Below are 17,654 nucleotides of genomic sequence, written 5' to 3'. Positions count from 1 at the left end.
AGCTACATTAATTAAGTTTTGGAAATAACTAAAGTGCTCGTCAGTAGAAAATTAGATAAAGATGTATGTTATTATTAACCTTTTTTTTTTTTAAAAAAAGATGAGAATTAGTCATTTGCAGCAAAATGGAAGAAACCAGAAAAGGGAGTATGTGAAGTATAGTTAAGTAAGGAGGAAAAAAAAAATATCGGGTGATTTCACCTATGAGTGCAATATAAGGAAGTAAAACTGATTAACAGAACAAAACAAAAATCAGTGGACATTGACATCAAAATTGAAGATTTGGAGGCCCGAGCAATAGTATAGCGGGACGTTTGCCTTGCACTTGGCTGACCTGGGTTCAATCTCCAGCATCCCATATAGTCCCCTAAGCACCGCCAGGAGTAATTCCTGAGTGCAGAGCCAGGAGTAACCCCTGAGCATCGCTGGGTGTGACCCACAGAGCAAAAATGAAAAAAAAATTGAAGATTTGGTAATTTGAGAAGATATGAGAGAAAAAGTAAATAGTTTAAGGGAAGTTAGGATAGAGGGTTTTAATTTTTTCTTTTGCAAATATATGTATAGATATATAAAATTTCAAACAAAGATATTGCTGTTCAGAGGACAGTCTAAGACCAATGGAAGAAAGTAAATGTCATGCAAAATTAGCTCAACGCATTTTAACCACTAAAGAACAAAGTAGGTAAATTTGGAAGGTGGTCAATTCCTTCATCAGTGAAGTGTTCAAGTGAAGTAATCATTTCTTAGAGATATGTAAATAGGATCCTTTCATTGGGTAGACATTTAAAATACATGACTTCCATTTTTCACAGTTAAATGTTTTATTTATTTTTTGGTTTGGGAGCCACACCGAGCTGTGTTCCGGGCTTACTCCTGACTCCCTGCTCAGGGATCACTTCTGGTGGGCTTACGATTGAGGTACCAGGGATCAAACCTGGGTTAAGTATTGCAAGGCAAGCATCCCACCTGCTGTGCCAAAATACATGACTTTTAAGCATTCTTCTGAAACTAAATATATGTTTCCACCCAACAAACGAGGGACTAGTTTTATAAAGAAGTCATCTTGATTTCTCAGAAATGTCAGTTCCAGAGGTGAATACTCCTTACAGCTTGTGGACGGCTCAGACGTCTATTGAATCTTAAAAATGTGGGTGAAAATGGATTATTTTGGTGGAATATTTCAGGTGGGAGAGAACCCAAAAACTAACCAAATCCTCTTGTCATTGCTCTCAATTCACTGGAAGGTTGTGAAATAGAGGTGGCTTAGGAGGAATGGTCAGTCTCTTTCTGACCTTGTAAACCCACATAATTTAGTTTTCTTGGGGGCCCCACCTGGAAGGATCCAAAGGCTATTCCTGGATCCATGCTAAGGGAACCAGGTAGTGCCAAGTTTTGACTGAGCCCACTGCATGCAAAGGCATACTCTAACCCACTGAGCTGTCTTTCTGCCCACTCCCCCCATAAAATTTTGACCCTTGTAGTGAATTCTACATTTAATACAAAGGGGGAGGCATGTGGTCTGGGTGATTGAACCCAGAACACCAAAAATACAAGGTTTGTGTTTTACCTCTCAAACTACCCTTCTCTGAGGTTTGGACTTTATTGTTCACATTTACTCGTTGTAAGGAAATATTTTCTGTCATAAACCTGGAATTTGCTATTTAACTTACTGCAAACACTGTAATCCCTTTTATATCTTCTTTTCTACTCTAGCTGTAATTGTTTTTCAATTACAGTTCTATTTTAAGAACCGAAATTGATTACTTCCTCTAGTGATTCTTTGAGAAATATGACCCTTAGAAAAGGCAGTAACTACTGAATCTGGGGAAAGGAGAGAGGAAATGATACAACAAGCAAATATACAGTGGAATACTATTCAGTTGTAAGAAAGGGATAAGGCTTTCCTTTTGCTACATACATGTTGAAGTTAGTCAGAGGGAGAACACATACAAGATTATCTCTCTCATTTGTGACATACAAAGACACAGTAGCTTGAATATTGACTGCAAACTGAGATTGCTAAACCCTTGAAGGATAGGGGTGGAGGGATGGGACTGGGGTAGGGGAGGAAGAGGTAAACTAGAAGTGACACAGGACCAAGGTGGGGAGGCTTTGGTACTTTGCTGGTGGTACTGAGGCACTTTGTTGGTGATACTGAGGTATACATTATACACCCAAAGCATTAATATTGGCACTGTTGTAACTGTGGTACATCAGATACAAATAACCCAGGAGTGATCCCTGAGTGCAGAGTCAAGAATAAGTCCTGTGCACTACTGGGTATGACCCAAAAATAAAAATAAATGAGATCTGGATTCTTATGGGAACCGGAATACTGATCATTTGTTGCAGCACCAAGAGCCTATACTAGGTCTAGGGATAGCACCATCCCTTCTCCCAATCTGACCAGACTGTTCCCAGAAATCATCTTCAACCATTGAAAAGAATCACCTTTATGGGGCTGAGTGATAGAACAGTAGGTAAGTCACATGTCTTGCACATGGCTGACCCGGGTTCGATCCCTAACATTTTTTATATGGTCTCCTGAGTCCCTGAGCACAGAATCAGGAGTAACCTTACTTGAGCACTGCCTTGAAAATTGCCTTGTGTGGCTCAAAAACAAAACCAAAAGAAAGAAGAAAAATAAAACTCACCCTGAAAAGTCAGTGCCTCTGTGATATTAATAGTCCACCTTTAAAAAATAAAAAGGGGGAAGATGTGGGAAATCACACCTTTAATAAAAACCCCAAAGTTGGGATAGTCCTCTGAGTAAAACAAGTTTAGTTTATATAATCAGGGCTGCAAATAAAGTGTTGTCTTTACAAGAATAGAATAAGAGATTATCATGATTTTAATATCTAATTTAATTTAGACAATAGAGTCTGTCAATGTGTGCCCAGGCAGAATAGGAGATGACTCCAGGCACAGTGCTCTACGTTAAATGTGCTTGCTAATTGTTTATCACCCTGTGGCTACGACTACGTAAATTATATTCCAACCTTTGCTCTTAATGTACCTGTTAACTCTTAATGTACCTCCTCATGGAAACAATTAGCTCACCTGTGTGGAGCCGGGGAGCTAGTTGGGAGAGCAGAAACTGTGTTCAAGAAATGGTCCAGACTGTTGAGACCTGCTCCCAACCTGCACAAGTCACAGAGTCTGTCTCATTCTTTGCACTGCCTCTACCAAACAGAGACAGAATGAAGGTGCCAACCTGATTGGCTTTATTGTGACAAATTACTACAAGGTTGGACAACCAAAATGAAACCAAACTGAAAAGATTGGCTAAAAAAGAAAAATAATTAATATCGTCTGCTAAATGTACAGCATTTGTCCACCAGAGGGGGTTATGTTAACTGGTAGGAATAGAGACCAGGCTGAAAGGTTTATGTAAATTGTATAGAGGTGTCATTGCTTTTATTTATTTTTATTTATTTAGTTTTGGGGTCACATCCGGTGATGCTCAGGACTTACTCCTGGCTCTTCACTTAGGAAGTACTCCTGGTGGTGCTCGGAGGGCCATATGGGGTGTTGGGAATCGAACCCGGGTCAGCCTTGTGCAAGACAAGTGTCCTACATACTCCACCCCCAGTGTGTCATTGACTTTAAAAGTGGAGTATTCTATAATTGCAATTTATCTTTCAAGGTGGGGAGATAATATTTAATAACAGTTTCTTTGTACAAGCACATGATGTAGCTGGCTCCTCTCCTCCTTCCGCACCACCTTTTCCTCATGTAACTTTGGTTATATTAGCAGCATCTATAGACTTCTCTTTTAATTTTATTTTGTCTTATTCATTTTTAAGATTTCTACTTTTTTGGGGGGATGGGCAATCACACCCAGCAGTTCTCAGGGCTTACCCCAGGCTCTGTGATCTTACTGACGTCATCGGGGTCCATATGTGAGATTGAACCCAGGTCAGCAAGCCAAACACCTTACCTGCTGTACTATCTCTCTGGCCCTGATCATCCTTTTTATATCTTTATGTTGCACATCTAGACAAAATCATCCACTGAGTCTCAAATTTGTCACTTTAACCTCCCCAACATCTTTGTTAAAATATTGGTTAAGTTGTAATTCATGGTTCAGGAGAGGAAATCATCAAATACTGTTTTTTTTTTTTAACCTTCCAACACATTTTGCTCATCTTAAATCCCTTCTGCTCCTTCCATTTTGATTTGAGTGGCAAAAATTCACTTTTTATAGTAGTAGATGAATAGTATTTCATTTTATAATTGCCATTTTTAACTTCTTTGTCCAAACACCTATAGGTGGGCACTTCATTTGTTTTTGTATTTTAGCTCTTGTAAACAGTGTTGCGGTACTTTTTGTGTCAATGTTTTTGTATTCTTCAGATTAGCATCCCAGAATGGGAGGATTGCTGGATTATATGTCAGTTCTGTGTGTGTGTGTGTGTGTGTGTGTGTGTGTGTGTGTGCGTGTGCGTGTGCGTGTGTGTGTGTGTGTGTGTGAAGTTGGGTCATACTCAGCAGTGCTTAAGGCTTACTCCCAGCCCCGTGCTTAGACGATTATTTCTGGTGGTGACAGGGGACCATATATGGTCAAAATTAGGGTTGAATGCATGTAGGGCAAGTTCCTTAACATATTTGTACAGCACCTAGTTTTCTCTTTGGTTGGGATTGGAGATCACACATGGCAGTGCTTGGGGTATTTCCTGTTTGAGACTCAGGGATCACTCTTGGCTGTCCTCTGGGGAACGTGAGTATCAGGGATCAAACTTAGATCATGTGCATACAAAAAATATACTTCCACCCATTAAACTATCTCTCCTGCCTCTAAGTGGTTTAAAAAGTTTATTTTTTGTTTACTTGGCCACACAAGGAAGTGCTCAGGGGAATATGCATTTCCAGGGACTCAGTATGGGCCTCTTGCCGGCCAACCATGCTCTCCAGCCTTTAGCCTTTATATCCAACATTTAGCTTTCATGTGAGGGGTTGGGGATGGGGAGATCGAGGTCATATCCGGCAGTGCTGAGGAATTACTCCTGGTTCTGAGCTCAGGGATAACTCCTGGTGGCACTTGTGGGACTATTTGTGGTTCTGGGGATCAAACAAGTGTCTACCATGTGTGCTGTGGAGAGGGATAAGTACCTTAAGTCTTGTATTATCTCTCTGGCCTCCAGCCTTTAGGTTCTTTTTTATTGGTGGGGGGCATACCTGGTGATGCTCAGGGGCTACTCCTGGCTCTGCTTTCAGAAATTACTCCTGGCAGTGCTCAGGGGATCATATGGGATATTGCTCCAGGTCAACTGGAGCAAGGCAAGCACTCTCTCCACTGTATTGTGACTCTGGCCCAGCCTTTAGGTTTTAAGGAAGCATTTCCAGGATTCTTACATTAATTTACATCCCAACTAACAGAGCATGAAAAATTATTTTCTCTACATATCTCTTATTAATAAAATTACTTATTAATAAGTATTATTGATGCTTTTGACGCAAGTCATTCTCATAGGAATGAGATACTATTTCATTGTGATCTTAGTTTGAAGTTTTTTGCTAATCAATGATGAACATTTTAAAATATGCTTTGCACTGGCCAAAATATTTTCTTTGGTGTAAAGTATTTATTAGTAAATGCAAAAAAATCTATCTTTTTCCCTTTTTTGATGCCTGGGATTTGTATATCTTACAAATGCAAGATATGCTTACTACTACATTTCTAGTTCATCTAATAGGTAATGAACTGATTGTTTAAGTTCATTATCAGATGACCTGGTAATGTCAAGGGGAAATATTTTAGAAAAATATATGTTAATTTAAATGACTTTTTATGGTTTATTTTTGTGTCATACCTACTAGTGCTTGGGGGTCCCAGCTTGGTGATCTGGGGCAGGGGGCTGCTCCTGGCACTGTTGGGGGCTTGGGTGCCATGTGTTGCTAAGAATCAAGTAAAACATTTTAAACCATTACACATAGATTGGGTTGGAGCGATAGCACAGCAGGTAGGGCGTTTGCCTTGCATGCGGCTGACCTGGTGGACCCAGGTTCTTTTCCTCCTCCCCTCTCAGAGAGCCTGGCAAGCTACTGAGAGTGTTTCGCCTGCACGGCAAAGTCTGGCAAGCTACCCGTGATGTATTCAATATGCCAAACACAGTAACAAGTGTCACAGTGGAGACATTACATCGATTTGCCCGCTTGAGCAAATCGATGAACAATGGGAGGACAGCAATAGTGACAGTGACACATAGATTGACTTCATTTTATTTTTCTGTGACAGAACTTTTTGCCTGAGTCAGTTTAAGCTGTAATAATTTATTGCTTTCTATAATCATAGCAGAAAGATACATTCTTCGCTTTTCAAGTATACACTTATGCAAGAAGCTTAACTCATTTTACTTTTCTTTTAAAATTTCAGTAAAATATCTAAAAGAAGGAATCATACACTTACTACCTCAAGAGAGAGGAATAAAGCAGGAGGCCCAAGTTCAATCCCCAGCACTGCCCCCTCTGCATCCCTGGGAGCCCCTGAACACCTCTGGGTAAGGTCCAAAAGCAATTGAAAAACACAAGTGTTGGGGGTGGAGCAGGTAGGGTGCTTGTCTTGCACACCGCCAACCTTGGTTCCATCCCGACACCTTATATGGGCCCCAAACCCACACCACTGGGTACAGCTCCAAAACAAACCAAAAAAAGGAAACAAGGGGCCGGAGCCATAGCACAGCGGGTAGGGCGTTTGCCTTGCACATGGCCAACCCGGGTTCAATCCCCGACATCCCATATGGTCCCCCAAGCACTGACAGGAGTTATTCCTGAGTGCAGAGCCAGGAGTGACCTCTGAGCATTGCTGGGTGTGACCCAAACAACAACAACAACAACAACAACAACAACAACAACAAGAAGTTTTTTTTTAACCATGCAAGTTGGCATGCATACATACTATTTTATACTGAATTGAACACAGTGTCATCTTAATCTTTTGCCTCCCTTTGAATATAAATTTCTTTGTCTCCTCTCCTTCCCTCATCTGTCCTCATTTCTCTTTTCTAGGGAAATTTCCGTGGGGCTGGGTGCAAAAGTCACAAGAGTATAACAATAGATAAAAGAGCTGGACTGACATTAGCATCCAAGGACTAAAACTATATTCTGGGGGCTGAAGCGATAGCACAGCGGACAGGGCATTTGCCTTGCAAGCGACCGACCTGGGTTTGATTCCCAGCATCCCATATGGTCCCCTAAGCACCACCAGGAGTAATTCCTGAGTATATGAGCCAGGAGTAACCCCTGTACAACATCGGATGTGACTCAAAAAGCAAAACAAAATAAAACAGAACAAAAAACTATATTCTGAAGGAAAAACCATTCATTTCCATGCATCCCAGAAGGTTTACTTTCTAAAGTAAGCACTTGCTTCTTACAGTAGCCCAATAATTTGGGTAGATTCGCTTTAAGAACTTGTATCTAGATTTAGAACACCCAAAATCATAATGCAAGCACACCAAGATAGATGCTAATAAGCAACCTTGCAAAATCAATAGAAGAAAGAATTTTTAAAACTTTTTAAAAAATTGAATCACAGTGAAATATACAGTTACAAAGTTGTCTGTGATTGGGTTTCAATCATACAATGTTCCAACACCTGTCCCTTCAGCTTACATTTCCCATTACCAATGTCCCCAGTTACCGTCCCTCCTCCAAAAAATTCTCAAGGGCTATTCCTGGCTTAGAATCAGGAGTCACTCCCAGAAGTTCTAGAGAGACCTTATCCATTACTGGGGATTGAATCCTGGCATCCTACTTGCAAAACATGCATATGCACTCAGACCATTTAGCAAACTCTTCTTCCCAAAATTAAAGTTTTAAAAGTATTGTCTTCCTTCCAAGCCCCCCTCTCTAGTTTCTGGGCCATAGGTCCTGGCAGTGTTCAAGGGACCATATGTGGTGTAGATGATCAAATCCTGGTGGGCTGCATTCAAGGCGAATGCCCTATTAGCTGTACTATTTCTCTGACATCTCTGTTCCTTTTCACTACAAATAGCACTGTTTTGTCCATTACAAAGACCCTCCAGGGGAAAAGTTGGTACAGATTTTATTATCAGGCTCACAGTGATTAAGTAAATTTATTTGAGGTGCTTGGGATTAAACATATTAAGATATAAAAATGTTTCACTGCCATAGGAGTTAAGTGTACTCCACAGTAGCTTTCTGTGGCTCTGGAGGGAAAAATCATGAAAGAGAAGACATCTGTTTTGTCTGCAAAGAATTTAACATTCAAGAAAGTAGAGGAGCAGGATGCAGAGGGAAGTTTGTTCTGAGCTGATATGTGCCAGGGATAAGCAATAAGTAACTTGCATCCTTATTTAACTCCACGACTCCTTGTGAACTATTATTATTCCCATTTTCCACATAAGAAAATAGGCTCTGAGAAGCTAGGTGTGAATTACATTTGAATTCAGAGTTTTTCTTTTCTTTTCTTTTTTTAATTCAAAGCTTTTACTTTCCCATTGTACCTGGCGTTCTCAGGGTCTAGAAATAAAGTGTGATAATTGAAGTTATTTGAATAAAATATATATAATACTGTACGTCTATACGCTTGCTCCTCTTCATCATATACATTTAACAGTTACGGTAATTAATGCATGCTATTTGTTATAATGTTAAGACTCGGAGTAGAACCCGGTAGTTGAATCAGGTACTGCATGCCTCGTATCCTCCAATAGAAAAACAATGATAATTTCTGTCTTTTTTTCCACTTGAAAAAACTTACATGATTACTAGGGAGCCAAGACCAGTTGGGAGTCATAGAAAGAATGAACTACGACTCCCAACATGCCCAAGGGGCTAATGCCAGTCCGCCAAACACTTCCAGCTTTAGGGCAAAGGTGACCTCGCAGGGTCGGGCGGCCAAGTAGAGAGCCTGCGGCCCGCCTCTCACTTCTGGTGCATTCTGGGATTTGTAGTTCCGTAAAGGGCAGGGCCTGCCCACCAGGGGACACCTTGAACTACGACTCCCGTGAGGCCCCGAGGCGCGGGCAGCGCCTGCGTGCCGAAGCCGCAGGAGCGTGCGGGCGGTGCTAGGGGCGGGAGGAGTAAAGATGGCGGCTCGCGGGTCTCCGCCTTCTGCTCCCGGCTGAGGCTCCGCGAGGGAGGCGGCGGCGGCGACCCGAGCGGCGACAGCGAGCGAGCGAGCGGCGGTAGTTCGTGCGGCTGCGTGCCGAGGCCGGAGCCATGGCGGAGTTGGAGCACATCGGCGGGAAGCGGGCAGAGTCGGCGCGAATGCGGCGGGCGGAGCAGCTGCGGCGCTGGCGGGGTTCGCTGACGGAGCAGGAGCCCGCCGAGCGCCGGGGCGCGGGGCGCCAGTCGCCGTCGCGGCGCGGGAGCCCCCGGGTCCGCTTCGAGGACGGCGCCGTCTTCCTGGCCGCCTGCTCCAGCGGGGACACGGACGAGGTGAAGAAGCTGCTGAGCAGAGGCGCCGACATCAACACGGTCAACGTGGACGGCTTGACAGCCCTGCACCAGGTAACGGTCCTCGGCGGCGCCCCGGCCCCCCGCGGGTCAGCCCCGGCCCCCCGCACGTCGCCGCACCCGGGGACGCCGCTCCCGCTGGGCTCGCCCAGGTCCTCCTCGGGCGGCCGCTCCCCCACCCGGGGTCGCCGCCTGCAGGGAGAGTGTGTGTCCCCGTCCGCCCGGTCGGGGTTTGTATTTCCCTCCACCTCCCCGGGTTGTCATGGTTACCAGGGATCTGGTCCCCGGGGTTCTGCGTGCCGCGGAGCCTGTGCCCCGGGTCGCGCGCGCCTGGACAGAGACCCCTGTCCAGGCCCCGTTCCGAAGAGCCCGTCTGTTCTGTGCGGGGCCCGGTTCTAGAACGGGTCAGCCGAGTTTTCCCAAGCCACATCGCTCCAAAGACGTCTGCCCCTTGTCCAGGCTGTAGCTCCTAGAACACCCTGAGCCCACTGTCGGGGGAGGGGTGCGGAGGGGCTTTCGGTCATAGCAGGGTTGCTCCCACCCCCGCCCCCCATATGGACTCTTCCTCTAGAGAACCCAGCCACGTTCGCCGGATGCCTGTGTCGTGGCCCTTCTCTCCAGCCTGCAGCCGTGGCTTTTTCCTTTCCCTGCTCCCCCCAACATACTCACCCCCCCCCCCCCCCCCTCACGTCTACAGCCGAGCGTGAGGGTCTGTGCACGAATGGACAGCTCTGTCCTGGCCATTGCAGCTGGCCTTCTCTCACCTTATGTAACGAGATTCTGTACAGACTGACTGTCCTAACTCTGCATCCTCCTCCCCAAATGGGAACTTCAGATATTTTGGTAAGCTGGGAGCTGGACACCCACTCTTAATCTTTCTTGTTTTGCTTGTGCCGTCTGTGCAAAGTGAATGTGTTGGCACGAGAATCCCCTTTTAAATATTAATTTGATGTCAAACCACTTTGCCGAAAGTATCAGCCAAATCAGCTTGAGTTACTCCTCCGTTGTGATCGAAACCTTCTCCTTCAGATGGAAGGAACTTCCTCTTCTTTTCACCCTGTTTGTATCTATTTTCTTTTCTCTTTGTAACTTCCCTGCAGGCAGATAGCAGTCAGCACTGCTGGTTATTTTGTCTTAACCTCATGTAAATTTCAGCTGGGAGATTTAACAAGTGATTATTCCCATTTTACAGAAATCTAGAACTCAGAAATTGTTGCCTGTGCAAAGTTTGAAAGGATTGAGAAGTTTGTCTCAGGCATAACTTTTTCCCGATTTAAATCCCAGAGCTTTATATCCCATCTAATAAGAAGCTGAATGTGAACAAGATAGAACCTAAGAGGGCCACCTTCATTATTTAAATCCTTTGTACTATCTGAGAGGGTAACTTCTTATTTTTTAAATGTATTCAGGATGGAAAGATTACGATTTGGATAGCAGAAGAAACCATTTAATGGCTTCATCGAGGATAAAAATATAATAGAATGCAGCTAGTTTTCTTGTCCATGTGTTGTTTCATTGATTCATTATTTCATTAAAGCACACTTTTCTTACTCTCTTACTAGCCCTGTTTCTTTTAAGGTGACTGCTGGCTGATTCTGGTCCTTAACATATATGGTAACACCCCAAGAAAAGCACCTGCTCTGAGCTTACTGTTAGTAGATCTTCCTTTAACTACTTGTCTGATCCCTTCTCTGAGATTGATTTCATTTGTGCTGTTTAGTCTCACTCCATTATTGTGAAATACAACTTCTAGTTAACATACTTTTCACAGTTAACAGTCTCTTGAAATAGGAGAGGAAGGAGAAGAGAGCTATGGAGTTAAAAAAAAAATCCTACAAATGCATTGGGTATGCTTTCCTTCCTACTTACAGGGTGGCAGTGAGTTGAGCTGACTAGGTATACTCAATACCAGACAAGTTCAGGAAAAAAATTTAAAGATTTGAAGTTCAACAGCCTTCTGTTGAGAAACTATCTTTGAATCAAGACTTTCATTGAGTCAGAAACTCCCACTTCATTTTCCTGAGGTAATCTGTATGGCCTGAAAGACTCTTAAAATACACACAAGGTTATTTTCAAGATGTGAGCTGGAGCTGCTAATAAGCATGGTAGTGAGTCTCCTGTATCTTTTGTGCAGTGGAGATTTAAATTACTTAGCTTAAATACCTATCTGTTAGACAAGCATGATATGAATTATCACGGTAATTGCTCCTTTCTTTTGTTTTGGTCATGGACTCTTGACCAACTCTAGGTGATCATCTTGGCATGTGGAATGCCACCCCCTCCCCCAATCTTAGATCTTTTTTCCTGTTCTCTCCAATCCCTTTCTACCTCCATGATTTTTCTCCTGTTCCCACGAGGTCACAGTAAATGATTTGAGCTTCAGGTTGGGGTGCCTTGATGCTGCTTTTGACTTAGAGATCTTCCTTTCTTGGCAGCTTTTACTTAGACCATGAGGTGCTTGAATCAAAGATAACATGCTCCAGGGGGGTCTATTTATACTTGAAATAGACTGGGATAAGAAATACCTCAAAGGTTAGACCAACTCTGATCAAAGTCTTGGAGATGAAGTAAATTTGGGTGACTAAACTAAGATTTAGTGAACATGCACTCAGTATCCTAGAACCTTCAATGGAAACAATGTTAGTCTGTTTATATAACCCCCCAAATCACTTGTTTGCTCACAAAGAAACTCTTGTTTCATTTATCTACCTTATAGGGAATAAACTATATGGATGAAGCTATACATTTTTTCTTTTCTTTTGGATGGGAGAGATAACCCAATGGACTGAGTGCATGCTTTGCAAGTAGGAAGCCGGTTCAATACCTGGGAATGCATATGGTCCTCCCTAGCCAGAAATAGCCTCTGAGAACTTACGTATGTGACCCCCAAGACAAGAATATTTAAGAAAATTCTTTTCTGTATTTGTTTTGCAAGGTTGCTTATTAGCACCTGTCTTGGTATGTTTACATTGTGATATTGGGGTTCTAAATCTAGTTACAAGTTCTTAAAACTGAAATCTACACAATTATTGAACTATTGTAAGAGACAAATGTTTGCTTTAGAAAGTAAACTTTTTGGGATGTTTATAAATGAATGTCTGCTTTTTCCTTCAGAATATATTGTTTTAGTGCTTGTATCTGTGCTGGCTGTACTGTAGGATATTAAGTGTCAGCCCAACTCTTTTATCTGTTGTTACTCTTGTGATTCTTGCACCTGGCTCCAAAGGATTTTTCTGGAAAAGCAAAATAGGGACCAAGGAGAGGAGACAAAGAAATTTATATTCAAAGGAAGGCAAAAAATTAAGATTCCACTGTGTTCAAGTCAATATAAAATAGTATGTATGTGTGCCAACTTGTATGGTTAAAAAAATAAAAAGCAATACTGCATTTCTTTTTTTTTTTTTTTGTTTTGTTTTGGGGCCACATCAGTGGTGTGGGCTTGGAGACCATATGGGGTGTTGGAGATCAAACTTGAATTGGCAGTGTGCAAGGCATGTGCTGCATTCTTGTTTGTTTGTTTCACTTTTTTATTGAACCACTGAGAGATGGACCCTTACAAAGTTGTTCATGATTAGATTTCAGTCATATAGTATTCCAACACCCATCCCTCCACCAATGGTCATTTTCCACCTGCTGCACTCTTGGTCTAGTCCCAACACTTGTGCTTCTTAATGACTTTTGGACCTTACCTGGAGGTGTTCAGAGGCTCCCAGTGATGCTGAAGGACCATGCAGTGTTGGGGTTGAACCTGGGCCTCCTGCATACAGAGCATGAGCCTTTTGAACCATATCTCAGATCCACTACTTTTTTTTTTTTTTCATTTTGGGTCACACCCAACGATGCTCAGGGGCTACTTCTGGCTCTGCATTCAGGAATTACTCCTGGCAGTGCTCAGGGAACCATGTGAGACTCCGGGGATTGAACCTGGGTTGACCACGTGCAAGGCAAATGCCCTACCCACTGTACTATATTTCCCACAATTTGTTCTTAACCCATTTCCCTACCCTAGTGAATTACTTACAACTTTAGGGTTTATCTGTGAAATGACTCTTGTGTTACCTATGTGCTAGTGAATTCTGTTCAGTGAAAGGTCCCAAGGAAAATGGGATCTATGAGAGAAGAAAATCCTCTTGGTTTCTTCCTTATTGCAGATCTGGGATAGTCATCCAGACTTATTTTAGTAGTTTGCCTCTTCAGATGGTTAATATGATGCATCAGACTATGTTGAGCACCTGGCTTCTTGCCTTATGAATATTACTCCCAAGTTTCCATGCCTTAGTGGGCCTCAAAGTCATATTTAGAAATTAGGCTTATTTTTATGATGTTTTTTGAAGGCCAGATACAAGTGACATTTTTATATATCTATTGGCCAAATTTCTCTTCTCCTTTCTTAAAGTCTTGTAGAGTAGTTATATACCACCATTAGGGCTTTTAAAGTTTGGGGGGAGTATTTTAAATAGACAGGCTGAGTTATAAGTTTAGCAAGTTCATGGGATGTGATTACAGCATAGTGTCTATATTTAACAATACTCTGTGGTATATCTGAAAACTGTGAAGAGAATAGACCATAAAAGTTCCAATCACTGGAAAAAAATGACCAGTTTTTCTTTATGTTAACTGTGTAGTAATGGGGGTAATAAAACTTTTCATTTTGTAATCTATACTTATGTAAAATAATTATGATGTACATCTAAAATAAGTACAGTGTGATTTATCAATTATAACTCAATAAAATTATGGAAAAAAACAATAAAAATTTTGAAAAATTTAGCTAAGTTGTCTGTGTTTGTATATTAAATAAAGAATCACTGAAGTTAGTTTACTGGCCAGACCTTGTTGGTAAATTAAAATTAAGATGTTGTTTTCATTTAATTAATGTATTTATCGTTTGTATGTTTTTGGACCACACCCAACAGTGCTTGGGGGATCCTCCTGGCTCTGCACTCGGGTATCACTCCTGGTAGGGTGGGGGATGGTAAGGGAGTCTGAGGATTGAGTCCGGTTTAGACTTATGCAAGACGAGCAGCCTTCCCACTGTGCTTTCTCTTATACCCCTATTTTTATTTTAGAATATTTTGAATTTGGAGCCACAGTGGTAGTACAGTGGGTACGGTGCTGCCTTGCCATACAACCTACCCAAGTTTGACCCCTACCATCCGAAATAGTCTCCCAAGTCCATCAGAGTGATTCCCTAGTGCACAGCTAGGAGTAACCATGGAGCACCACTGGGTGTGATCCAAAACAAAACAAAAATTAAAAAATTAAAAAATTTAAGGTGTACGACATATGCAGTAAAATTCACTTTCTAAATTGTAGAGTTCTCTGAATTTTGACAAATGTATAAATTGTTATTAAAATCAAGACAAATAACAGTCCCTCAAGACTTGTGTTCCTTTTAACTATCTCTTCTTCCCACTTCTATTCCATCCATTCTATGTCATCAGGTTTTTTGTTTTTTTCCCCTATGCTCACTTTGCAAAATAGATGAATCATACGTATGAAAACTCTTTTTCATTTGCTATGTTGTATTGAGATTTTATCATACTGTTACATTTACCAGTGGTTCATTGGTGGTGTTTTTGGGGGGACTACACTTGTTGGTGCTCAAAGGTAAGTGCTTGGGCGATCATAGAGAGTGCAGGGGATCTAATCTGGATTGGCTGCAGGCAAAAATCTGTCCAACTGTTTCCCAGAGTTTCCATTTTGTATTCTGTTTTATTTCCATTTTATGTTCTAGTTACTCATTTTCACCAGCACTTGGTATTATCTCTCTTTTTAAAAAAAAATTTGGGCCGTACCTGGCAATATTCAGGGCTGATTCCTGGCTCTGCACTCAGGAATCACTCGTGGCACTGCATGGGGGACCATACGGGATGCTGGGGATCAAACCCAGGTCTGCTGCATGCAAGAAAAGCTCCCTACCCACTGTACTACCCACAGCTCCAGTGCTTATCTTTTTTGTTTTTTAATTTTTTTCTTGGGAGGCACTCAGGCAGTGCTCAGGATTTAGGGGTGACTCTTGGTTAATGTGGCCCACTGGACCAGGAGGTAGTTTAATGATAGGACCCCTGGATGTGGTGTTGCTTGTGCCCTGTGTTGGGAGGGACCATCAGGGCCACCCTGGCAGTGCTGGGTTAGGGTATCAGAATAGTACCCAGGAGTGTTTGGGGCCACCAGGCTATACCTGGTGGTGCTCTGTGAGTCATACAGTTCTAGAGGTTGACTGGGGGTCCTTTACCCTGACCCCTATGCTTTCTCCCTGACTTTTTCTTTTTAGAGCTATTTGTTAAATTTATTTAGGTTTTGGGCTCACACCTGGCAGTGCTCAGGGGATACTCCTGGCTCAGTGTTGCTCCTGAGAATGCTCGGGAAACCATGCATTCCGGGGATTGCATGTAGGAGGTATGTTGAGCTATCCCTTCTGCCCTTTAAAGCCATTTAAATTGTCACTTTATGGTAAGTTGTTTTTTTTTTAAATGACAGTAATAATACTACTTAGTAATAGTAGCAGCAAGAGTAGTGGGTATAAGTAGTAATAGTAGCCACCACTTCCAGAGTGAGCCAAGGACAGAAGAACCATGAGTAGGTACTTTTGTTATTGTCAGCATTCACGGAGTTGGGAAATCTGAGACACTGCTAGTCACACAGATAATAAATCTCAGAGCTAAAATTTATCTAAGCCAAGTGGTCAGTTAGGGAGGTCCATGTTTTTAACTTTTTTTTTTTTTTTTTTTTGCTTTTTGGTCACACTCAGCGATGTTCAGGGTAACTCCTGACTCTGCACTCCGGAATTACTCCTGGCGGTGCTTGAGGGACCATACAGGATGCCAGGGATTGAACCCAGGTTGGCTGTGTGTAATGCAAACGCCCTACCTGCTGTACTGTCACTCTGGCCCCATGTTCTTAACTTTCTATTGTATTACCTCTTATTAGACTATTTCACCTCTCATTGTTAAAAAATTTTTTTTGAAAGAAGTTGAAAAGCATTTAAAAATCAAGCTGCTCAGATAATACCACTCACATTTTAGTGTGCGTATTTTTCCCCCCATGAAAGTTCATTATATGAAGTTTTTGTTCATTTGTATTTTTGGGGGGCCACAATCAGTGATGCTCAGGGCTTACTCCTGGCTCTGCTCTCAAGAATCACTCTTGGCAGGACTTTGGAGACTGTATGGAGTGCCAGGGATCAAACCTGCATTGGTCCATGCAAGGCAAGTGCCCTACCTGCTGTATTACAAGTTTATAAGTAGGATATAAGAATAAACTTGCAAAGATAGTAAACTTCAGTTTTTCTTATAATTTTATTCCTGTATCATTAAATGTACCTTGAAAGTAGACCTTTAACATTTAAATAATATGTTCTCATCTGCATGTTCTCTCCTACATTTTTTTGATAGCGGTTTAATATGATTTAAAGTTTTTAACTTATATTGAATGTGTAAAGATAGATTGTAAGCCTGTGCTAAAGTATGTATTTGCTAATCAGTAGGTTTTTCTGCCGTCAAGGAACTCATGGAAAGTTTTGAGATAGATGGATGAAAGACAATGACTTTGAAAGTTCTATGCTGTAAGGAAGATGTGCCTATGTGGAGGTGCAGGGGGTCGCAGTACGGGTTGACAGGGCAATGTGGGCAGAGTAGGATGAGGGGTGTATGGGCTGAGGACACCCGGGGAGTCCTGGGGGATATGTGTGTGTAGAGGGTTAGGAATGGGATTGGGGATGGGGATAATAGTCTAGAGGACTTTATAAGCATCAGGCCGAGAAAGCATGGTGGGGTCCTTAGTAGAGGATTTTCATGGGTTTGAGCAGGAGAGTTAACCAGCGAAATTAGTATTTTAGGAATATGAAGCCTTGACTGGATTTCAGTATGAATGGAAGAACAGAGAAAAGAACCAGCTGTGAGAATGGAATTGGTAAGCAAACAAGAAGCACATAATACAGCTCCAGTATGTGAGTCTGGAAGAACTGTGTTATTCAGATACAAATAAGATTCTGTCCAGTACTAGACTCGAGGTGCTCTAAAGATGGTCAGGTAGAAATATTCTATTTTTCAAAAAACATGATTCAAATCGTATCATTTCCTTAACTTGATTCTGTTTTTCTCTTATTTATTTAGTTTCGTTTAGCCACATCTGATGATGCTCAGGGGTTACTCCTGGCTCTGCACTCAGGAATTACTCGTGTTAGTGCTTCAGGGACCAAATGGGATGCTAGGGATAGAACTTGGGTT

The 17,654-nt window shown here is 42.2% G+C and overlaps 1 protein-coding gene across 3 annotated transcripts in view; it reads left to right on the top strand.

The window, feature by feature from the left end:
- Positions 1 to 8,974: 8,974 nt before the first annotated feature.
- Positions 8,975 to 17,654, top strand: part of PPP1R12B (protein phosphatase 1 regulatory subunit 12B) — a 250,443-nt gene continuing 241,763 nt past the window's right edge. Inside the window, exon 1 of one of the 3 annotated variants that reach the window (XM_056110652.1) lies at positions 8,975 to 9,477. In XM_056110652.1, the coding sequence (XP_055966627.1) occupies positions 9,187 to 9,477 (291 nt within the window). In that variant the 5' untranslated portion in view covers positions 8,975 to 9,186. The remainder of the gene's footprint in view (positions 9,478 to 17,654) is intronic. The other 2 variants (XM_056110651.1, XM_056110653.1) reach the window with 2 other exon arrangements.

This window comes from Sorex fumeus, unplaced genomic scaffold (genome assembly GCF_029834395.1).
Source record: "Sorex fumeus unplaced genomic scaffold, SorFum_2.1 ptg000010l, whole genome shotgun sequence".
Taxonomy (NCBI): Eukaryota; Metazoa; Chordata; class Mammalia; order Eulipotyphla; family Soricidae; genus Sorex; species Sorex fumeus.
Note: the sequence above shows the minus strand (reverse complement) of the source record. Positions and strands in the feature narration are given on the sequence as shown.